This window comes from Salvelinus alpinus, chromosome 26 (assembly GCF_045679555.1).
Source record: "Salvelinus alpinus chromosome 26, SLU_Salpinus.1, whole genome shotgun sequence".
Classification (NCBI taxonomy): Eukaryota; Metazoa; Chordata; class Actinopteri; order Salmoniformes; family Salmonidae; genus Salvelinus; species Salvelinus alpinus.
The window spans coordinates 11278850-11303994 of record NC_092111.1 but is presented as its reverse complement, the minus strand read 5'-3'; the positions used below and the strand labels follow the sequence as shown (position 1 = coordinate 11303994).

At 43.8% G+C, this 25145-nt stretch overlaps 1 protein-coding gene across 6 annotated transcripts in view; it reads right to left on the bottom strand.

The window, feature by feature from the left end:
- Nucleotides 1-25145, bottom strand: part of LOC139554697 (protein MTSS 1-like) — a 47239-nt gene that overhangs the window by 2727 nt on the left and 19367 nt on the right. The window contains exons 4-15 of one of the 6 annotated variants that reach the window (XM_071367735.1): nucleotides 12947-13031; nucleotides 12609-12700; nucleotides 11795-11869; nucleotides 11246-11257; nucleotides 5765-5922; nucleotides 4870-4977; nucleotides 4549-4646; nucleotides 3821-4031; nucleotides 2661-2789; nucleotides 2075-2326; nucleotides 1558-1713; nucleotides 222-378 (exon numbers count right to left, since the gene is read on the bottom strand). In XM_071367735.1, coding sequence (XP_071223836.1) covers nucleotides 222-378; nucleotides 1558-1713; nucleotides 2075-2326; nucleotides 2661-2789; nucleotides 3821-4031; nucleotides 4549-4646; nucleotides 4870-4977; nucleotides 5765-5922; nucleotides 11246-11257; nucleotides 11795-11869; nucleotides 12609-12700; nucleotides 12947-13031 — 1533 coding nt within the window. The remainder of the gene's footprint in view (nucleotides 1-221; nucleotides 379-1557; nucleotides 1714-2074; nucleotides 2327-2660; nucleotides 2790-3820; nucleotides 4032-4548; nucleotides 4647-4869; nucleotides 4978-5764; nucleotides 5923-11245; nucleotides 11258-11794; nucleotides 11870-12608; nucleotides 12701-12946; nucleotides 13032-25145) is intronic. The other 5 variants (XM_071367739.1, XM_071367738.1, XM_071367737.1 and 2 more) reach the window with 5 other exon arrangements.

Below are 25145 nucleotides of genomic sequence, written 5' to 3'. Positions count from 1 at the left end.
TACACATTTTTCATCCGTATGGATGTTAATAAGAACATGCCATTAGACAGAGGTTCAGATCCTTAGTCAAAACACGACTAACACCTACTATTGTTCACTATAATTCAAAGTGAGTGGATCCCTATCAAATATCCATACATTGACCTTCTACTGTACATATTAAGGACTGACGGCGATTACCCCTAACATGCAGCGGGAGACACACATACACACTACAGTACCTTGTGAGGGGATGGTGTCCTCAGAGCAGCAGGGTGTGGTGTTCTGGGTGCTGTAGCCACTGGAGCACTGCAGGGAGTCCCTGCTGGAGCGCTGGATATCCAGCTGCAACCCGCGGGCCAGAGCCAGGGCCAGCTCCTCATGGGCCTCCGCCTCCTCCTGCCGACACACACATATTAAGACGTATAGCTTATACATACCTATGCAATATGGGCCCTATTCAGACTTGGGATAAGTTGACTTTAAGGACATTTCCTGCCACTTTTCAACCTCATTCATTAACTCCAGCACCATACCAGTGTCTACATATCTGAAAACGGCACGGTCTATGATCTGTGGTTAAGAAGATAAGACGAAAGGTCCTAAAAAATGCTCATCTGTGACATCACAGAGTAGGATTACAAGTTTTTAACGAGGGAGGATATTTTCTGGCTCCCCACGTCACCGTGAATCTCATAGTGTTTGAAAATCACTGTTAATAAAATGTTGTAACATTTTGGTGATGTCATCGGGTATATTTTATTCTACAAAATTTAGAAATGCGCCATTTTCACATACAGTATGTAGACAATGGTATTGTGATGAGATAATGAAAATGAGATTGAAAAGTGGGGGAGTAAACCTTTAATATGGACTTAAGTAAAAAAATGTTGACCTAAGTCCACATTTTATGAAGTCCATGTTATCTCAAGCATACAGCAAAATACATATTAAAACACATATTTCACACCATCCAGACAACCGCATTTAACAGCCACACAACAGACCTGGGTTAAATACTATGTCAAATACTTTTAAAAACTTGAGCTGTGCTTGATTTAGTTTTCCTTATAGTATACAGTAAACATTTGACAGGTCTGTCGTACAATAAAATACACACATGGCATTCACATGGTCATAAAACACATTCATATACTGTACACCTCTACATTAAGGATATAGGTATTAGCATCCACGTGTTTCTGTAATTATGGGTGTAGCTGATTCATGATTTCACCTGCTGAGAAACGCTGCCTGCCTGTCTCGTCCCGACCCCTACACGTTTATTACTATGGGACAGCTGGAGATCGAATTTGAATATTTAAACAATGTTTTTTTTAAATGTCGGAGAGATTATACAAATCTCCGCTTTGAAAACTAAATGTTAGTCTAAAAGAAATGTGAGATAATGCCTAGATGCTTTTTATAGTGGAGATCAAATGTTTAAATTGATTGGCTGAGCTGATGGAACAGAGTAAATAGGCATTTTAACTTCATAGATTTAGCCGGTGGTAACTTGTGGAATAGATACCGGCTGGAATGTGGTTTTAACCAATCAGCATTCAGGATTAGACCCACCCGTTGTATAACTGCATTGGTGCCCTTGGCTCTCTGGGGCTCATCCCCTGGTGTGGTGGCCTGGGGGCTGCTGGGATCTGGAGTCTCCCTCTTCTCCTTGGTCCTCCTCAAGGTGTTCACCATGGGCTGGTCGTAGGGCCCCGGCTTGGCCCAGTCCTACAAAACACAGAGAGACAAAGCGCTTGAGCAACGCCCGCCAAAAATAGCTCTGCTCTGTTGTGTAGCTCTGATAGCTCTGTTGTGTTCATTACGCAAGAAACGGAAGAAAAAGGACTGAAACTGATTGGGCTTTTATAGCATTCATGCCTTTATGAATGACATTTATGCTGTATGATTTCACATATAAAGACTTGCATAATGTAACCGGAGAGTGTTTGCAATCTCCCTGTGATTGTGAGATGTGATTGTGAGAAGTGATTGTATCAGTGTCTGATCATCCACAGAGGAGACTGGAAGAGAAGGAGGAGAATAAGGAAGGAGGAAGAGGAGGAGGCGGTCGATAACAGAACGGACGCACCTTCCAGGTGAGGACCTTGGAGGAGGGGATCATGCCCGGTCCCAGGGTGCAATAGGGGGGGCTGTCCACCGGGAGGGCGGAACCTGGTCTCGACCATGCCCACTCGGGGGAGGTGGGAGAGTAGGAGGGCGAGGCGAGGGGGGTGGAGGGGGAGGATGGAGGGAGGTCGGGGTAGACCTCCTGCATGCCCCCGCCAGACAGATATGGGGCTGCGGAGGGCCCGTGATGATGATGATCATACCCGTTTGACAGCTGAATGTGAGTGGAGGACAAAGTGACACAACAATGAGAAATCATAAGTCAAAATGGCAGCTGCTGGTGATGAAAAAGGAAGGTCAAAATAATGCACACGACTGAAATCAGATGGAATCTAATAACATCAAATCCTGGTAGCAGACACCTGTGTCATGTTCAGCAGGTACATTTTGAAACAAAAGAGAAACGGAGAAGGTAGGCTACTACTCGTCCAATAAGAATGCTCCTGTATTTGAGGCCTGCTGAACATGACGCTGTTGTCTATGTGACAGGAATGAGGGAGGTTTGATCAACCAGCAAAAGTGCACCTAGTGTCTAAACGTGTGTTCACCTGTTCCACCCTAGTGCTGGAGCAGGTCTCCTTAGAGGAGGCAGGTGAGGAAGAGGAGGACGAGGAGGAGCTGCCCTCACTGACAGGCTGGCAAGTCTCAGAGACGGCCGAGGATGAAGAGCCAGAGATCTGCAGCAAAGCCGTGCAGCAGGACAGAAAGGCGCACACACACACACACACAAATATACATGAAAAGATTCACAGGTACACACACACACACACACACACACACACACACACACACACACACACAGACAGACAGACAGATTCACATAAAGAAGCAGTTCAAAACAGAGCAGCCACAAAGAGACACGTAAAAAAGACAAGACGCACAGACATAAGTACAGAGAAAAAGAACAGAAGAAAAACATTCTGGGTTCGCAACATCGATAACAAGGAAAACATATGAAACTTATCGTACAAAAACTAGAAGCACTACGGCGAAGCATGAAAGTTATGCAAATCAGCATGACTTGTCACACACTAAACAGCTAACAGTATGCAGATGCAGAGATTGCAATGGACTGTATTAATAATAGTAGAGTCATACAGCAGGTGCTGAGTCTAAGGTGGGGGGGGGGGGGGGGGGGGGTCGGATTGAGCGCTTATGTACACACCTCAGAAAACAGCGGAGCTGTTCAGCCACTAAAAGCCTTCCACATAGCACAGCCATTTCAGTGGTAATTAGAGCTACGAGGGCATTGTTTGAGTTGAGCAGCAACAAAGCAGGCATATACTTCCAGCCACCACTGAGACCACACAAGCCTTATCTTGTATCTAAGCAACACTGTAGTTGTCATACAGGTATACAGTACGTAATCTACATGATCTACGTGCAGTGACTAAACACACACTAAACACACACACTCATCGAGATCTATCTGCACCGTTTCTCACAGTGACACCACCTCTGCTGTCTCTAATGAGCTCCGTTACCTAGCAACCTGGGAGGATTGTCTCTCACCAGCAACAGAGCCCAGGTGGGGAGAGTGAAGTGTCGGGTGGAATACAATGCCACCGTTACTGTGTGCATATGTTTTAGTTCATATAGTATGTTACTGCTTCTTAGGGGTTTAGGGTTTCTCTAATATGTCTGTTTGAGGGGTGTTGATAAAGCAGTCGTAACACCACAAGTTCCTGTTCTCGTCTCTCCGTAGTACCTGTGGGTGGGTGTCAGGGGGCATGGGCGAGGGCGACTTGGACTGGTAGGCATCCTGGGAGATGAAGCCGGAGTCGTGGGAAGAGACACTAGAAAGGCGGGCGGGGCCTTGCTGAGGGAGGGCCGAGCTCCGGTAGCGGTAGTGGGAGGTGGGGGAGTGGCAGTGAGAGCCGCTGGAGCGAGAGTCGCTGCTGTTGACGCTGTTCAGACTACTGGGAGAAACAATGAGAGAACACAGTCTTTTGGTTATTACGGATATTGGTAACTGGTTCTCAACTGAAATGCCTGGTTAAACTACGTAAATAGATAAATAAATATTGATTCAAAACAATATTTACATGTTAAGGTTTTTAAAAGACTGTTACTAGGTAATTGCAAACAGTTACAGTTTGAACAAGTTACAGCGCCAGCCACAAGCAGAGGTTGCTAACAAGCTCGCCTGGAACACAAATATGATGGTTTCTTTGGCCCTAACGCCTCACACTTCACAGAAATTATTGAGACAGTTAACTCATTCATTACGGAGGCGTTCTGCGGCCTCACATTTGTAAACATTCAGATTATGGCAAGAATGTCAAAGCTACATTACCACCTCCAATCCACAAGATGGAGTAGGAGGACTGAATGCTAGGCTGATGCGTCACTCCCAGTCCATACTATGTTCTCAACCAGCTGAGAGGTTTGGGTGTAGTGGTGTAGTAGTGGTGATTTGTGGGCATGCTCACTAACCTGCACATGCTGGACTTCCTGGATGCTGTGGTGCTGGGGGAGGAAGGAGGGGTCTGGTAGGACCAGCTGCTCTCAGATCCCTTCAGGTCCAGAATGACCTTGGAGGAAGAACATCAGAACAAGGGAAGTTATGAACAAAGAATCTTGTAAAAAAGCTATTGGCAGCCCTATTTCTAGAGGGAAATGGGTTTCTTTACCATTGTACCTCCAATCATGTGAATCAGTAACAGAGACACTAACCGTTTATCCAGGACATGAGTGTAACATGCAAAAAGAGGACTATTTAAGCCCTGTCCTGAGAGTGCGGACCAAATCACTGACCTGCTCGCTGGCAGGGGGCAGCTTGTGGGGGTCCATGGTCAGAGCCTTCAGGTCGTCAGTGAGGGTCTGCAGGTGAGTGATCTCCCCCAACATGGACATCTCCTCTTCCTGATGAACAAGAATGGCGGGTTGGTGTGAGGCAGGGATGTCCAACCCTGTTCCCGGAGAGCTTACCTTCCTGTATGTTTTCGCTCCAACCCCAGTTGTAACTAACCTGGTTCAGCTTATCAACCAGCTAATTATTAGAATCAGGTGTGCAAGATTAGGGTTGGAGTGAAAACCTACAGGATGGTAGCTCTCCAGGAACAGGGTTGGAGAGCCCTGGTGTAGGATTGTGCTAGCTTATGAATGTGGTATACATTTCAAATTAGATCTTGTTCTCCATTAACTCAAAACTTCTACTTTTAGACTGTGAATTGAAGCAGGTCATCCCTCTCTACTGGGATTTTCCAAATCTCTTTGGAGAGCAAGATTCAATGGCAATAGAAAAACTTAGAATAGATTACATTAATCACGTTCACAGGTGCATAGGAGAAGCAAAAACTAAAGTAAACTGACCAGCGTGGACTACCGCAGATTGTGTATACTTCCAGAATAAACATTTACTAACAAATGCAACATTTGAGTCACATACACCTTCATTAAAAATAGCAAAATAGTTCACTTTAAAAGGATGAGATGGTTGTTTGGACGCACAGAGTGCACTGTATATTAACGTTCATAACAAAAGACGCTGTTGGTTGGAACTCATTTGTTGGAACAACATGATTGGTTATAATGTGTTGGAGCAATTGTGTATGCGGGGTCCTACTTCATTTCTACATGCTTTCTTCAGCCCAGAACCCCCTAACAAATGATGTGTGTTTGACTACACAGACTGTTGGTGGGGACTCACCACGACAGGCCTCAGCATGGAGACTAAGGTGCAGAAGCGGCTCCTCTCCTCCACCAGGGCCTTCCTGACCGCCTGCTTCTCTGTCTCCTCCAGAAGCAGGTACTTATCACTGATGTCCTGCATGGCATTGTCCAGCTGGGGCTGGATGTCCCCCCGGCCTGCGGCACACACAACAACCATCTCTGTTAGTTTTATCCTAACTTAGGGTTTAGGGGGACAAGGTCATTCTGAGTACACAGCAACATAATCTATGTCCGGTCTCAAACCAGACAAAGGGACTGTGACCGTGTGACGTACGGCTGAGGTGAAAACAGCACGAAAAGACACCAATGTCTCTTAAAGGTATGTTTTAATTGAATTGTTGTGGTTTCCAGTCGTCATCATCACCATTAGATATATGGTTATATAGATATAACCATCAATCCCTTGCACTACTTCACGCTTAATCTTTTGATCACTAATGGTCAGTGTAATCATAGACAATGTATATCTATTAGTACAATCCTCAGAGTGCTATCTCAAGCACCAATCAAATCATGTTGTGGAACCAGTTGGTGTTCACATCAGGGTCACACCCTCACAGTATTAGACAAACTTAGGATTTGGGAACATACTGAAGAACCATCGCCTTAGGAGATGGAGTGCATTTATGTAATCGCACTTCACAAAATGGAGCATTGTTCTGATTTGGACATTTTACCCTCTCAAATTCAACCACTTAATCGTATCAAATCAGTGTCTTTGGTTTTACTGACATTCAAAAATCTAGCCGTGTTTTAATATAAAAGTGTCACTTTTTATTTAAACGTCCAATGCAGCCATTTTTATCTCAATATCTAATTATTTGTGGGTAACAATTAAGTAACTTACTGTGATTGTTTTTGACCATTTTAATTGAAAACAAACAAAAATAGCTTCTTAGCAAAGATCAATTTCTCAAGCAAGAATTTTGCTAGGACTGTCAGAGTGGTCTGAATGAGGAAAACTGAAAACTAGCTATTATTGGCACAGAGGTTTGGAACCAGGGTGGGAAATCAACTTTTTTTCCCACTAGCTACCGTGGCAGGTAAATAAAAAAATCTACCAGCCTTCAGATTTTTTACCAGCTCAATTTTTTTGTTGTTGCCATAATTACACCAAAAAATATACATATAAACAGACGAGCATGATTTCTGTTTTTCCCCCCCAAAATTATGTATTACTAGTAAGAATTAATGGGGTATATTGCTTAATTGAATTTGTGTGACCTGCGTCTTCAAACCAATATATGTTCAAATAAATAATTTACACTGAACAAAAATATAAAATGCAACAATTTCAAAGATTGTACAGAGTTACAGTTCACTCTGTAACTCCGACACCAGGTCAGCGGAGTCAATCACCACCTTCCGGAGACACCTGAAACCCCACCTCTTTAAGGAATACCTAGGATAGGATAAAGTAATCCTTCTAACCCCCCCCCCCTCCTTAAAAGAGTTAGATGCACTATTGTAAAGTGGTTGTTCCACTGGATATCATAAGGTGAATGCACCAATTTGTAAGTCGCTCTGGATAAGAGCGTCTGCTAAATGACTTAAATGTAAATGTAAATGTAAATATAAGGAAATCAGTCAATTTAAATAAATTCATTAGGCCCTAATCTATGGATTTCACATGACTGGGAATACAGATATGCATCTGTTGGTCACAGATACCTTTAAAAAAAGGTAGTTCAATGGATCAGAAAACCAGTCAGTATCTGGTGTGACCATTATTTTCCTCATGCAGCGCAACACATCTCCTACGCATAGAGTTGATCAGGCTGTTGATTGTAGCCTATGGAATGTTGTCCCACACCTCTTAAATGGCTGTGCGAAATTGCTGAATATTGTTGGGAACTGGAATACGCTGTCGTACAATGTCAATCCAGAGCATCCCAAACATGCTCAATGGGTGACGTCTGGTGAGTATGCAGGCCATGGAAGAACTGGGACATTTTCAGTTTCAAGGAATTGTGTACAGATTCTTGCGTCATGGGGTCGTGCATTATCATGCTAAAACATGAGGTGATGGTGGTGGATGAATGGCACGACAATGGGCCTCAGGAGTTCGTCACAGTATCTCTGTGCATTCAAATTGCCATTGATAAAATGTGTTCATAGTCTGTAGCTTATGCCTGCCCATACCATACCCCCACTGCCACCATGGGGAGCTCTGTTCACAACATTGACATCAGCAAACCTTTCGCCCACACGAAGCCATAACCCACACGTCTGCCATCGGCCCGGTTGAAACTGGGATTCATCCATGAAGAGCACACTTCTCCAGCGTGCCAGTCTCTTGTCACACAACAAGGTGAGCATTTGCCCACTGAAATCGGTTATGATGCCGAACTGCAGTCTGGTCAAGGCCCTTGTGAGGACGACGAGCACACAGATGAGCTCCCTGAGACGGTTTCTGACCATTTGTGCAGAAATTATTCGGTTGTGCAAACCCACAGTTTCATTAGCTGTCCGGGTGGCTGGTTCAGATGATCCCACAGGTGAAGAAGCCCGATGTGGAGGTGCTGGGCTGGTGTAATCACAAGTGGTCTGTGGTTGTGAGGCCAATTGGATATCCTACCAAATTCTCTAAAATGACATTGGAGGCTGCTTATAGTGAAGAAATGAACATTCAATTCTCTGGTGGACTTTCCTGCAGTCAGCATGCCAATTGCACGCTCCCTCAAAACTGGAGACGTCTGTGGCATTGTGTTGTGTGACAAGACTTCACATTTTAGAGTGGCCTTTTATTGTTCCCAGCACAAGGTGCACCTGTGTAATGATCATGGTGTTTAATCAGCCTCTTGATATGCCACACCTGTCAGGTGGATGGATTATCTTGGCAAATGAGAAATGCTCACTAACAGGGATGTAAACAAATTTGTGTGTAACATTTGAGAGAAATAAGCTTTTTGTGCATATGGAACATTTATGGGATCGTTAATTTCAGGTCATCCAACATGGGACCAACACCTATATTTTTGTTCAGTATAGATACAATAGTAAAAACAGATAAACAGCTCTAAAACCGAACATCAAGAATCAACAGAGTGCCAACCCTGCCACAAAAGGCTGAGTGATATGGCTTATTCATTATTATTGTTCAGGGCTCTACGGTCTACGGCTACGCGGACAGTTTTTTTACAAGGACTACATCAGTAACTAGAAATGTAAAAGAACACAAACAAATCTAGTAGAACAATTTACATATTTGAGTGTTTTAATTATAAGAAATTACTAAAAGTTCATGAATAAATGTTTTTAGGACTGATCCATGCTCAATCAAGCACAATCATTAGGTGATTCAAAAATGTCCAACTGCCCCTTTAAGGGACAAGCCTTTACCGTGATAACTTTGGCACTTGCATGTCTGTGATGAAAAAATCTCTGACTGTGACGCCTTCCTAGCATCAGACAGTTGCAGCATCTAACCTAGCCTGTGAACAAAACAATGTAACTGGCCAAGAAACACGAGGACAAAGTCACACTTTAGTAGCCTTTTTTTGTCAATTCGAACAACTTCTACATGCGGCCTTTAAAAAAAATATATCCCAAATCCTTTGTGTGACCACCCGCCAACATGGCTGGTGAAATAGACATTCTTACTCGCCAATGAAAAAAATCTACCCGCATTTGGCAGGTAGCATGTGTTCATTTCCAACCCTGTTTGGAACTCTTTCTTATTGGTCTATTAACTAATTGACCACCTGGTGATGACACCAGGCAGGCCAAAACTCCATCCCACAAACAGGCTGAAATTTTAGGTCTGCCTTTTCAAACAGCTCTTACACTGAAAGGGCATTAAGAACACAATCTAAGTAGATTAAGTATCAAGACATTGTGTGCTAAAATGATAACACTCTAGTCTGAACTTGTAGAGAAAGGTTCAATAATCTCCTCTGTAGGCTTTAAGGACGTAAACATGCAATTAAAGTTTTACATTTCTTAGAAGAGCCAGTACTAGTTATGTGGTTAAGGCTAGATAGATGGAGGCCCTTCTTATTTTCCAGGGAAAGCACTGCAGAGGAATTCCTTCACAGGACACAGAATGCAACGTTTGGTTTCCCACAGTATTTACTGTGTGCTGAAGGATCACATTCGGCATGTTGCTGCTCTCTATTTCACTCATAGAAATGCACTGGGGGAGTTTCCCTGTGCTATATAACAGGCTAGGGAGACTATTGAACCAGAGAGCTCTGGCCACATCTGAGGTTCCTCAGGGGTCAGTTATCGGTCCTGTTTGTTTTGTCTTACATGTGAGATTGAAGCTGGAAATCAAACTCTTTTGACGGTCAGGATAATATGGCCTTGTTTATAAACATAATAGGCCTTTTGTGCTACTAAAACAGACAAACAGACTGGTTCAAAAGGCAAATGTCTAGTTTTTCGTTGTACTTGCAAATTCTTTGTGTTTGGTGAATGTATGCAAAGGGATATCATTCATAATGTTGAATCATTCTCTCACATTGAATATTACAACATTCCAAACCTCTACAAACAAGAATGATATACACCTAAACTCTACAAATTATGTAAACACGTATATCACAATACAAGATACAAACTAAGCTGTACTTGGTTTCATAACAGGCAGGATACGGTCAGGGTGAGACAGTGCAGGAGTCAGGTCAAAACATAACTCTAAACAACAAGCGATTTTCTTGACAAGCTTCTCACAAATCTATATAATATCATAGCTGTCAAAGAAGAGGCCATGATTGTTGGCTGTGACTGGGTTTCAGAAGAGATCTACATGTACCTGCCAAAATAAAGCAAACACTTGCGTAAATGAGGGATACAACGTATATTGAAAGCAGGTGCTTCCACACAGGTGTGGTTCCTGAGTTAATTAAGCAATTAACATCCCATCATGCTTAGGGTCATGTTTAAAAATGCCCAGTTGCCAATTATTTCCAGAGAGTTCCAGACATTTGTAGAATCTATGCTAAGGCACATTGAAGCTGTTCGGGCAGCTTGTGGTGGGCCAACGCCCTATTAAGACACTATGTTGGTGTTTCCTTTATTTTGGCATTTACCTGTATATTGGAGCCAGACAAATAATGAACTCCACAATTATTTATTGACTTTGCCGCAGTCCCGATCTCCCCTGATGATACAAAATTAAGCCACAGCCAAAATCCCAAGGGAGTCAGTGAGGTATATTTGGAAGCAGACCAAACTCATGACCCAGTGAGGGTAGTGGGTGGGGGAGGGGACCTCAGGGGAGACCAGCAGAGTAAGAGAAGCAGGGAGATGAACTATTTTGGGCATTCAGGAGATTTTTAACCCTTGAGTGAGGAATGTGACCGCACAATATGAAACAGACCAGTAGACAATGTGACAGGGTACATGGGGTGGGGGGACAGGGACGAGACCACACACAGGTGGGAAAGGTCAACGGAGGTCAACAGGTCAACAGAGAACCGTGACACAAAGGGAGCTAGAGGGGGCAGCGACTTACCGAACACGTCAGCTGGAAAGAACAGGGGCGTGATTGGATGCAACATGGCAGTTGTTGGAGCAGAGAGGAGAAATCTCAGTCAGTTTAGACCCAGGAGAAGGGGACCTGTTCTTGAATGGCTACAGGTTGCAGAATTGTCACAGATCCTTATCATCTTGCCCAGTATATTAGACTTTGGCCCAAAATCGTAAAGATATAAGGTCTGTAATAAAATCCAAAGGATTTGCCAAGATGCAGCAAGGATTAGTGACTCGAGTACTATTCTATCCTATCCTGTTATTTGCACAATATAGTCCCTCCTAAATCCAGACACATAACTTCCCAAAATGATGTGGCTCAGCTGCCTATCATCCCATTACTATTTTGACCCTTTGGCAAGTCACCTGGGACAGTATGAGATGTGTCTTGGTAGAATTCAGTATCAACACTTTAGTGTCCTTCCGCCACCCCCCCAAAATCGGATTTAGCTTCAAAAGTCAAAGTCGTAAGTTCTAGTTCCAGTCGTAAGCAGTCCAAACCCGACACCAGGCATCCTCAGAGTCACCCTACCTTTCTTAGCCTTCTTCTGCAGCTTGAGAGTGTCGGAGGATTTCTTTTTGATCTCCTGACGGGCTTTCTTGTACTCTGCGGAAGGAAGGGAAACACAGTGGACACAACGTGTCGCACGTTGCCATTGTCAGTGCTTTGAAGTGCGGCAGCACACCCAAAACGTGGGCGACTCTTAAAAAGGAATACTATCTGATTGATCTTTGTTCTGAGCGACGCGTTTTCCATCTTACTGTAACTTCGTTATGATAAGCGGTGGCTGGAATCAAACCCTGCAATGAGGGAGCACCCTGTTTCTCTAAGGGGGAGAACTGAACTCCTAGGTTGGGGATTATTGAGCGGAGAGGGGGATTGGGTTCGAGGTGGTGAGCTGAAGCACATAAAAGCACTATTGTACTGTTAACTAAGCAAAGTAATGCCTTTAAACACAAAGGAATCTATTTTCTAGTGATAAACGACTAGCATCTTTGTGATTTGATTGCTCGCTCTGGAGAGCCTCTGAGGGTTTACCTGCTGAAGGGGAAACGGTGTGTTCTGACCTACATGGATTATAAAGGGAGATATCTAGCTAACCATTACACTGTAGCACTGCAGGCAATAATGGGGTGAAGGAGTATAGACTGTAAATGGAGAGGTTTGAGAAAGTGTGTGTGTGTGTTGTAGTGGTAGGAGGTTGTGTGTGTGTGTGTGTGTTGTAGTGGTAGGAGGTTGTGTGTGTGTGTGTGTGTGTGTGTGTGTGTGTGTGTGTGTGTGTGTGTGTGTGTGTGTGTGTGTGTGTGTGTGTGTGTGTGTGTGTGTGTGTGTGTGTAGCCCCTACCTTTGGCGTGGTCCTTGTCCAGCGTGTTGGCCACTCTCTTCCACTCCTCCATCTGGTCTTGCAGAGGGTTAATCAGGCAGTCGATGAAAACCCTTGGGTGGGGATTACAACTCAAGTCAAACAGAGCGGAGAATAACGATCTGTAGCAGAGAAAAATTGCTACAAGGCTACTTTTTTGGTGTATTCCTCTAGGTGTGTAGACACTGTACGCAATTTCATCTCTTCATTTCTGCTTATTTCTCTCTCTCCACAATATGAGCTAATGGGCCCATTCAGACAGAAGGATGGAAAAGAGAGAGAAAAGGCAGAATGAAGAGGAGGAGGAGACGGGGGCTCACATGGAGAACTGCCTGAGCTTGGCCTCGATGCTCCGGTGCCTCATACACATCCTGGTGAGGGCTGAACCGATGTCTCTGGTGCCACCTGAAACCAGACCAACAACACAAGCTGTCAGGCAGAGTCTGTTGAAGAGGGATCTCGTCTCATAATGTTTTATAACGATTTGTTATTCCCTGTACAAATGATTGAAGGTTGTTGAAATGATTGAAGGGGTTCACGAGCTAAATCACAAACAGTCAGAGCATGCATAGAAGTGGTTTCACATTAAACTAGAATATCAAAATGAATTTCAAGCCTAGTCACTGATAATATGATAATTTACAGCCGATTCCATTTTCAACCGCTTTGTGTTACAGCGTCAACAAACTGATAAGCAGTAAGTGTGCTACTGTGAAAAATACTGTAAGTGAAACATAAGTATCTCATAACGTATAGTAGTAGTTGGATGCTGTATCCCTGAGCAGCGGAGGCCAACATAACAGTACGCCGTCAATGACTCATACAGTGTCCAAATATGTACACGAACAGGAGAGTTAGTTCCACAGTGGAAGGCTGAAGCAACAGAGGCAGTGATAGGTCCTTTTGACAGGGGTCAAAAGACAGTCAGCACACATCACTTAGCTGACTTCGTGGTTTCTCAAAATGCTACTACTTGTAACACACCTGTTCCATTTGGCCTGGTCTGTCTCAGTCTAGGACTATCAGGAGGAGCTTGCTAGGGGAGAGGTAGCACACTGTTCATTCCATCACTCACTGACACACACACACACACAGAGCCGTAATCACTTAAGTGTGACCGTTAGGGTTTCTAGTGAAAAGCAAAGAAAGCCTATGACCTCACCTCTCCAGAAAAAAAGGAGGGAGTAGAGGAGGGTGTGAAGTGTTGAAAAATTCCTCGCCAGAAGAAAAAGTCATGTCATCCTCCACAAAGCCCCCCTGGTTTCCCTGGGACAGTAAAAAAGCCACACCCCCTCCTGACCCCCCTGTGCTGACTGACTAGCACTCAACAGTAGCAGACTAGCAGTAGCTAATAGCTATGCAGGCACCAGGGGACAGATGGCCACTCTCTCCCCCAGACAGAGACTCCCTCCTGGGCTATTGTTCCTCGGACTTCAAGCCTCATCAGTAAAGACCCAGGCTGCTCTATGGAGGAGGAAGTTCTTCAAAAACATCCCATTATAACAAGTGGGTGTGTGATTCAATGGCGAAGTGGACAATGGAATGGCCAGATCCACTGTAACTAATCTATTTGGGTTTTGTATTGTACTGCTGCACTTGCAACCACTGCTGATGACCATCATTTCAAACCGTGGGGATTGCAGAAAACAGCTTGTGCATTTAGTCATTACTGTAAAACAAATGAGTTTTTCTACAGTATTCTACCCAATTCAGTACAAGCTCTGATGATGTTTCTCAAACCAAATCCATTTCATACTCAAAATCCATTTCATCGCACTGTCACTGATCTCCTAGGAAGTACCGTGATGTATTTCAATATCCATAGCTAGGGTTAAGTCGATGAATTATTAAAAGACCATTCTGGTCAATTCATCCAACCATGAACTGGAGCTCATCAGCCATGGTTCACATTCTCCCTTCTCAAGTTCCCAGCTCCTTTTCATATCTTCCTCATCCATCATTCACTAGGTTTCTGTGTATTGGCTGTCATCACTCTGTTTGTATGACCCCTCTGTCATCCATCTACTATTGCATTAACAGAAATATAATAATGTGCTGTGGTATGATATATCCATATGTTATTGTATGGTATTTCTAACCGATATTTCCATCTGCAGAGATTGGCCATGTAAAGCTATTGAAAATGAAACCGGGAGTTACATTATTTTAAAGGGCGGTTGGGGTATTGTGTTACAGTATTATGCACAGCTGTAGGATCTTAATTTGATCAGCCTGTTGCAAGAGAACTCTTAAGGCTTCTGAAGTTTGTCATTTCCAATTGGAAATTTCAAAACTTGATTTTCCCTTACCAAAAATGCCTCAACCCCTACAAAAATGTCCATTGATTATAATCCACATCATAATTCACTTCTCCTGTTGCTGCAGGATTATTTTCCTCCTGTAGAAAACTGGCTCAAATTAAGATCCTACATCTGTAAAGTGCTCCTTTAGCTCAACATTTGTTAGGGGGATTTCTGTTCACCACTCTCCTATTATGTATCGTCCATGTCTGTGTGTAACACGGGGCTCTTTATTTTCAAGTACCCACTGGACAGTCAGATCTATAACTGTAAGGTTTTTCTCTTATAGGCACTTACGCTGGCAAACTCAGAAGTTAGCTGCAGATGGATTAATACATAGTTCTATCCTAGCCTAGCACTTGCTCCACTGCCATTCAAATCTCTACATTGTTGTAGCAGCAGTGAAAAAATGTGTTTTTTTCTAATGTAAGCGCCTCAGCTCCTTGTCAATATGACAGGTCTCTTGCAAACGACAGCAACGAGAGGGGGAAAATACAATGTTCCACCCCATGATGCTCGAGGGTTGCCACGGAGACAGCAGCAGTCAACATAAATCTCAATCTCTCTTTCTCCCTCCTCATCCTTCTCTACATGCAGAACCAATGTATCTGACTTCCTCTGCTGAACGGCATCCGTCTGTAATAAATCTCCTGCTCCTCCCTAATATATTATGCCACAGTCGTTACAATTCAAATCTTTCTCTACACCGTCCTTCGCTCACTATCTTACATAAAGAGTAGTGTTTATATGCTACAATACTTTGGTGGTGGTGTGTTTACATCTAATTGAAATCCAGAAGAGGTTTGGAAAATTCCGGACATACTTCCTGCTCTACACACACACACAGGCACACACGCATACCAATCTCCTCACACCCCCACCACACACGCACATACACACTGTCTCCTACTCCTAGTATGTGAAGTCCCGCCCCTACAATGCCAGTCTCAAAAAAATCTCCTGACCCCCAAATCTATAAATAACCCGATTGGTTGGCGCGGGGGCTCTGGTTGCCAGGATCCCTCCTGAATAGCTGATGTATGGAATAGCACTCCTTATTAATAGCTGTGACATGGGGGCCCTGTGGCATGGTGAGCACTGCATTGCACCAACACCTCCCTTCTTTCTCACCCTCTCCTCACGCCCTCTCTCACCCTCCCCTTCCCTCTCCCCTTCTGTGAGTTACCTCTTCCCTCCTCTTCTTTCTTCGTTACCTCTTTGATGCAAGAGGAAGACTGCCTCTGATATCTCTATCTGTCAGTCTGGTCTTTGTAGAATGACCAAGCATTTCAATAGAAACATATAGACATAACCTATTCCTACTGAAGACAAATGGTAACTGTTTATGCTGATGTATCATTTGTAGATGACAAATGATTCACCGACTGCTAATAAACTTAATAGGCAGACACTAACAACAAGCTTAAAATGCAAAGCTTTTTTATGAGCTTTTTCGTAAAATATCTACAAGGAAGGGTCTGATCTAGTTGCGGAACAGTCGGCCCAGATTAATTTGAAAGAGACCTACATAAAGCAATATATTACAAACCAGAAAGATACCTACATAAAGCAATATATTACAAACCAGAAAGAGACCTACATAAAGCAATATATTACAAACCAGAAAGAGACCTACATAAAGCAATATATTACAAACCAGAAAGAGACCTACATAAAGCAATATATTACAAACCAGAAAGAGACCTACATAAAGCAATATATTACAAACCAGAAAGAGACCTACATAAAGCAATATATTACAAACCAGAAAGAGACCTACATAAAGCAATATATTACAAACCAGAAAGAGACCTACATAAAGCAATATACTACAAACCAGAAAGAGACCTAAATAAAGCAATATACTACAAACCAGAAAGAGACCTACATAAAGTAATATACTACAAACCAGAAAGAGACCTACATATGGTAATATATTACAAACCAGACAGAGACCTACATAAAGTAATATATTACAAACCAGACAGACCTACATAAAGTAATATATTACAAACCAGACAGAGCCCTACATAGCTACAGTAGCTACAGTATAGGCTCTCAGAGTGCTAGAAATATACAGAGCAATGGAAGCTGGGAGAAAAAAAAAGTTTGTGTGAAATGGCAACCTATTCCCTATATAGTGCACTACTTTTGACCAGAGCCCTGTGGAAGTAGTGCACTATAAAGGGAATAGGATGCCATTTTGCAGTTTAGTGTTGCCATGTTGTACTGACTTTGCAGGCTGGCCAACGCCCTCTGGCCAAACAGGCTACAGCTGTCACACACATATTGACCACAGCAGAGTTGATGGCATTTTAATGACAATCAGCCTGATCGATTCACCTCTTTGTCCAGACCAGCGCTAACAGTCCAGTGTGTTTACCAACGTGTCTCGCCATAATTCTGTCTGGTCTAGACAAGTCAGCAAAATGTAGCTAGACTTGTCAACGTATGTTTTTGGCGTATGTTCCTTCCTATATTTTTGACAACAGAATCTAGAAAATGGCCGTTTTCACATGTCGACACTGGTGTGGTGCTGGAGATAATGAATATGATGTTGAAAACGGTGAAGTGCACTTATAATTAGGCTAGTCTACATACTACTTACCATAAAATTGCAGTATGTCACCGACTACTTTATCAAGATCCGTGGGACAATCAGAGGGAGTGATGCTTTAAGGCACATTCTTCTTCTAGTTATTTCCAATGTTGCTCTACAGTATCTGCGGTGTATTTCTTTAGGTTACTCTGAAAGCCCATTCAGCCACTTGTCTCTGTATGTCAGTGCATCAGCCTTCCCCTGAGTAGGTAACAGAGATGGAGCTGTCCTTTCCATCTCCCACTGCTCACACAATGTGACAGGGCATGAGGAATGTGTGGCATATCTCTGGGATGCTGTGGTGTGGAGTGTGTGTGTGTGTGTGTGTGTGTGTGTCTGTGTGTGTGTGTGTGTGTGTGTGTGTGTGTGTGTGTGTGTGTGTGTGTGTGTGTGTGTGTGTGTGTGTGTGTGTGTGTGTGTGTGTGTGTGTGTGTGTGTGTGTGTGTGTGTGGGTGGCATGGGCAAGGGCAGGGCACCACAAACAAGCGCAGAACGCAGGGATGAAGACTCACCACACTGCTACTGGCAGTCAGAGGCCCACTCAGGGAGTCAAGAGGCCCATGCAGAGTCAAGAGCATATTGTAGATGAGAAACAGCCGTGTAGACTTTGTTTTGTCTGTGGTTTGTTTTGAATGGATTGTTGTGGCTGTCAGTGGGTGTAAAAGTGGGAAGGCTCTTATTGGAGGGAAACTGAAGCTGAAGACTAAATCCATCTCCTTGTTGAGCACCAAATTTCAGTTACTAACAACCAAGCTTTTCTTATGATAGTGAAACATAACACTGCCTATATATCTGTTTAGATACAGCAGTGTTTTAGAATCACCCTTTACTGAGACGGGAGTCTGGGAAGGCAGGCAGAACTGTCCCTGTCTCTCTGTGTTAGCCTGTGTTAGCGTGTGACGCTACGCTAGTGCTAGCACCATCCCAGCCACGGCGCCACAGGGGCCTGTGGTGGAGGGAGAGAACCGGGACGGGGAATTAGAGCAGATGAGGACGAGGACATGGCCGAGGCTGAGAGATGGGGCCAGACAGAGCCAAAAACCCCATGAATACAGTGGACATGATGAGGATGGTTCAGCGTGGCAACGGTTGGATTCAGTGCACCACCACGAAGCTAACTCTTTTAGATTGTATGTGTCTGGGCTTTGACTTGTTTATTTTTTTTTTTTAATCGAGTCAATTAATCGTGTCAATTGTCATGAGTCCTATTGTAGCCAGGGTAATGGATAGAGCACTGTGGTACTAAGCCCTTCCTCCTCGGAATCGGACATTTCATTCACTTTATTAACTGGGGCATGACAAAGTAAGGAATATGAGCAGATGCCTTCCTTGAAATAGCGAAAAGTCCCACAAGGTCTGAGGACAAAAAAAAGAGAACAAAAAAAAAACAGGCTCTGAGTTCTTAGCTAAACAGAACTAATTTTCCAAAAGAAGTTCACATTAGAGGAAAAGGATGTGGTTCAATTTAGCAAATTCTACTGCAAAATTGCCAATGACACCACTACGCTGTCGTGACAACCTGTGAAGTCAACAAAAACACCCCATTGTGATCATGTCACAATTACTGCTGAGGAAGCTCTGATTGGCTGAGGGACGATGGGCAGGCCCAATCATGAGACAGGAGTATCTGAAAGCTGTCGATATCAAATCACTTCGACAGTTTTGCAGGGTGTTACATCAGTTCTTTACAGCCCTCAAGGTCAACTTAAGTCCTTTTTCAAATTCCTTACCCAGGGTGTTCCTCCTCAAAACAGTGAGGGCGGAAACTAATGAACTACACATTCCAAATAGCTTCAAGGGTGGGGGCACAGTCTTCACATTCCATCAAGATTCCTTAAATAAGACCCAGAGAACCCCCTAACCTCCTTCCCTCCCACTCATCCTATCACCCCATTAGCCCAGCTTATAGCCCTGTAGAGCCCTGTCAATCTTCATGCCATAGACATGTGGTGTTTGTATGATGGGCCAGACTCTACAAGACAGACTGCAGTCCGGTCTACATCAGACCTGGGTTCAAATAATACAACTAATCTATCAAATACTTAAGCTGAGCTTGATTGAGCTCACCTGGCACAAGGGAACCAACAGTACTTAGTCCCAAAAGTTCAAAAATTGCAAACCCTGCCCGCAGGCTCAATCCAACGCCCCAATAAAACAAATGGTAGACTATTTGAACCAGGTTTTGGTGTCTATGCAACTGTGCAGACTATCAGATTGAAGAAGGCTCTCCCTTCTATATTAGGTACATTGGCGGTCCTATAGCTGCCTGGGGCTGGGGGGGGGGGCATGGAGACTGGATTACTACTGACAGCTGAGAGTAGGGGTGGTAGACAGGACGGCTATAGGAATGCAGGCAGACAGACAGCCCTAGAATACGGGTAGGGTTTGAGAGACGTCCCAGCCTCTTGGTATTTCCTCATAAGGGCTTTTGAGGATGGCTCACGACTATGAGACGACTGGGAGACAGAACAGGCCTCAAAAACTGTGAGCGTAAGACAAAACTGTGAGGGCACGGCTTGTGAAAACCAAAGCATGCCGTTTGGAAGACTGTGGGACTAATATGAAATTCCATCTGTATGTTAAGTACAGCAGTTAGGGTGTGGTTTAAAATAACGTCCAGGTTGACAGGATTCTGTTGACCTTTTCCGAATTGCAGTATATAACGATGCGGGTCAACCAATGAAGACAACATCATTTATTGATCCAGTTCATCCCTCCCATCATGTTATTTCACTCCACGGTCGTATTCATTACGCACCAAATAGAAGAAAACGGACCGAAACAGGGAGCAATTACCTGAATAAGAAATACTCATTTTTGTTTTCTGTTGCAAAACGTTTTGCTAAGGCTTGCCCTGATGAATATGACCCAGTTCTTGTCACTAGTCTCACAGCAAAATCATTTCCCTCAATAGAGCAGTAATCTGTAGCTAAAGTCCCAGTGAGGACAGGAAAACACTTTTCCACTGGCAGCCTCAGTCACTACTACCCATTGGCATTACACTCATGGCTCCGTTTCCTGTATGTGTATTGCAGCTGAATGCTAAACGAATAAGCCCCAGAGTATCCAACACACACACACTCCTCTCTCTTCAATCTCTTCATTAGTTTCCCACTCCATTTGTCGTCTTCCAAGACCCTGCCACAGAGGCCTAGTTCTCTTCTTTTCATCCCTCCGTCTTTGACACACATATCTGGATCTGGGATTATTCACCGGACTTAATACGCGACGACGTGACACCGTTTAGTCCTAGTTGCGAGCCGACCCGTGCCGCGGCTGAAAGGCCTCTGGGGCTAAAATAAGTTTCCTCCTAATCCCCATCTTGCTCAAGTGTTTGATGGCCTTCCCATATTACCAGGCCAAATCTGAACCAGAAGGGACACCGTTATGGTGATAAGCCTACTTTCAGCTATAGCCAGATAAAAGTCAATGGGCTGTGAATGAGAAAACGGAGACGTGATGAAATAAGGGAGAAAATAAAGGAGAAGGAGGCTACAGTCTGGAAGATTATGGAGTAATGGAGGTTTGAAGGGAGAGCATTTAAACGTAAATTGTTCTTTTTACTACCGAGACAACTCCACTGTACTGTACCTTGTCTTCGTAATCAGCTGTGATTAGCATAGTTATTTGGTGAGGCACACGAGGGGCTGGTGCGTGGCGTGCTTATTTTGGGGTGTTAATTGGCGTGTTTGTTCACTTTGAAACGTGAGTGAGGCGGTGGCAGTACCAGTAGGTCCGCTTCCCGAACGCTGCTCGCCTTTAATTAGCTTTAATTTATTGAAAAAACCTTGAGGTGATTCTCAGAGAGGTAGAAATGAAAAGGGCCGCCGACACAATGAAGACACCAGCCAACTCGTTTCACGCTGAAAATCCCCCAATGGAAACAGCTCTATTAGAGGATCCATTGAAAAATGTGCCACTGTCTTCGATCTCCTCCATCCTCTAGTGCAGCCAGATATCTCCCTGTCTGTTTCATTAATTCTGTTGGAGCTTTGAAATTAGACAGAGAACCAGAATGAGGGGGCGGGGGCGGGGGGGGGGGGGGGGGTGTAGGTCATTCTCTCTCTCTCTCTCTCCCCGCATGTCTGTTTCCAAGCATGTGCATGAGTGTGTCTATGCCCACATGTGTGTCTGATATGGAAATATCAGGCTGGCGCATCAGGGGTGATCGTGCCCTCGGGGTAGCATGGATTTAACAAGACCCAATTTCCGGAGTGGAATACACTTCTGACCGGCCGGCTTCTGGATGGCTGGCTAGCCACGAAAGCAAAACGCCTACTAAGCAAACCAGCCAAAAATTCATCATATCAGACCAGACAGAGAGAAAGAGAGGGGGGGGGGGGGCATAACTGCCAAGCAGTGTTGGTATCCCAGTGCTTTTATGTCTATTAAGAGAATTGGGCCACAGCCAAAGTGTGTGTGGTCTGTGGGGTTGAAGCCTGTTGAGGCCAAGCTCTGTAACGCTTTCATAAACATTAGCAGATAAAACTTGGAAATTAGGAACATTGAGAGCATGACAGGGAAGCAAAGAGCAACATGTACGCCCTGATAGGCACGGCTACTCCCAGGATCAAAGGAACTCAGTGACTCTCCTACTCTGTAGCCAATTCACCCTACTGCAGCATTTCTAAAGCAATATACAGTGCGTTCGGAAAGTATTCAGACCCCTTGACTTTTTCCACATTTTGTTATATTATAGCCGTATTCTAAAATGGATGAAATAAAACAATTTCCTAAGCAATATACACGCAATACACCATTTAAATATATATATATTTTTTTAACGTATTCAGACCCATTGCTATGAGACTAGAAATTGTTTCCATTGATCATCCTTGAGATGTTTCTACAACTTGATTGGAGTCCACCTGTGGTAAATTCAATTGACTGGACATGATTTGGAAAGGCACATCTGTCTATGTAAGGTCACACAATTGACAGTGCATGTCAGAGCAAAAACCAAGCCATGAGGTCGAAGGAATTGTCCGTAGAGCTTCGAGACAGAATTGTGTTGAGGCACAGATCTTGGGAAGGGTACCAAAACATTTCTGCAACATTGAAAGTCCCCAAGAAGACAGTGGCCTACATCATTCTTAAATGTAAGAAGATTGGAACCACCAAGACTCTTCCTAGAGCTGACCACCCGGCCAAACTGAGCAATCGGGGGAGAAGGGCCTTGGTCAGGGAGGTGACCAAGAACCATGAGAAGACCATGAGAAACAAGATTCTCTGGTCTGAAGAAACCAAGATTGAACTCTTTGGCCTGAATGCCAAGCGTCACATCTGGAGGAAACCTGGCACCATCCCTACGGTGAAACATGGTGGTGGCAGCATCATGCTGTGGGGATGTTTTTCAGCTGTAAGGACTGGGAGACTAGTCAGGATTGAGGCAAAGATGAACACAGAAAAGTACAGAGAAATCCTGGACCTCAGACTGGGGCGAAGGTTCACCTTCCAACAGGACAACGACCATAAGCACACAGCCAAGACAATGCAGGAGTGGCATTGGGTCAAGTCTCTGAATGTTCTTGAGTGGCCAAGCCAGAGCCCGTACTTGAACCCGATCGAACATCTCTGCAGAGACCTGAAAATAGCTGACAGAGCTTGAGGGGATCTGCAGAAAAGAATGGGAGAAACTCCCCAAATACAGGTGTGCCAAGATTGTAGCGTCATACCCAAGAAGACTCGAGGCTGTAATCGCTGTCAAAGGTGCTTCAACAAAGTACTGAGTAAAGGGTCTGAATACTTATGTAAATGTGATATTTTATTTTTTAATTTGTAATAAATTAGCAAACATTTCTAAAATAAGTTTTTGCTTTGTCATTATGAGGTATTGTTTGTAGATGATGGAAAACATCTATTTAATACATTTTTGAATAAGGCTGTAACCTTATTTTTTGTTGAAAAGGTCAAGGGGTCTGAATACTTTCCGAAGGCACTGTACCGTAGCACGTTTTCCCTATGTGTAGTCCCATCAAATAAGAAAACTAAATGCATACAAAGTTACTTCTGTGGGTCACACTGGATGGAGTCTGTTAGATGACTGCATGTGATGTAGATGTTGAGTGGCGTCACTGCAAGTAGATTGTATGTTTTAATATTTATAAAATAATAATAATAAAATAAAGTTCCATGTGTTGTATTGAGTATAGGTGGGAATATCACATATTAGCCAAGCTATCGTTTCTCATTGTGTATTTATTATTACGCGTTTTAATTTTCTATTCATTCTCTATTTTCTCTTTCACTGCATTGTTGCGAAGGGCCCGAAAAACAAGAATTCCCACGTTAGTCTACACCTGTTGTTTACGAAGCATGTGAAAAATAAAATTGTATTTTATTTGTAGAAAAAAGTTAAACTGATTTTCTGAATTCCCAGTACCCAGAGAAAGCACTTGGATAATACTGTGGTGGCAGAATTTGGGGTGAGCTGTTGTAACTTCTCAAGGGATATGTTCTGTGTTGGACTATGCCTTTCATAGACTCCTAGTATGTCTGCACCCTAACACAAGGACATTGTGTTCTGGGCCTGTTGCTTGTATTGAAAGAACTTTTGTGTAAACAATATGATTGTACTATCACCTCCCACTATACAGTATAAGGCATGTAACCATTTATTATTTTTGTTCTTCCCTGTGAAATCAGAGATAGATCTCCCTTGTAGCTAATTCTACTAAATATTTTTCTATTATATCATTCAATATCCTCTGCCTTAGTCTTTGGATCGAATTTTCCACAACAATACTAACACACACACAAAACTGTCTGGGAGGCCTAGGTTTACACCGTGATACATATTACCATTGCGTAATGTTAACCACACAGAGCTGGCTTTGGGCACCGTTTCACTCTCTGTTTGGGCCTCCACTGCCAAACCTATGGCTTTGATCTGCCAATAGAATCTAGTATAGCTATCTAGTAAATCTTGGATTTAGGGCAATCTGCAGTATCCATAGAATCAAAAAGTGACTATGCATAGAAAATAGAGAGTAGAAGCAGCGTAAAAGAGGGGTCCGGGTAACCCTTTGATTAGCTGTTCAGGAGTCTTATGGCTTGGGGGAAGAAGCTGTTAAGAAGCCTTTTGGACCTGGACTCCAGTACCGCTTGCCGTGTGGAAGCAGAGAGAACAGTCTATGACTAGGGTGGCTGGAGTCTTTGCCAATTTTTAGGATCTTCCTCTGACACTGCCTGGTATTGAGGTTCTGGATGGCAGGAAGCTTGGCCCCAGTGATGTACTGGGCCACACAAACTACCCTCTGTAGTGCCTTGCGGTCGGAGGCCGAGCAGTTGCCATACCAGGCAGTGATGCAACCAGTCAGGATGCTCTCAATGGTGCAGCTGTAGAACCTTTTGAGGATCTGAGGACCGATGCCAAATATTTTCAGTCTCCTAGTCTTTATCGTGCCCTCTTCACAACGGTCTTGGTGTGTTTGGACTATGATAATTTCTTGGTGATGTGGATACCAAGGAACTTGAAGCACTCAACCTGCTCCACTGCAGCCCCGTCGATGAGAATGGGGGCGTGCTCGGTCCTCCTTTTCTTGTAGTCCACAATCATCTCCTTTGTCTTGATCACGTTGAGGGAGAGGTTGTTGTCCTGGCACCACACAGCCAAGTCTC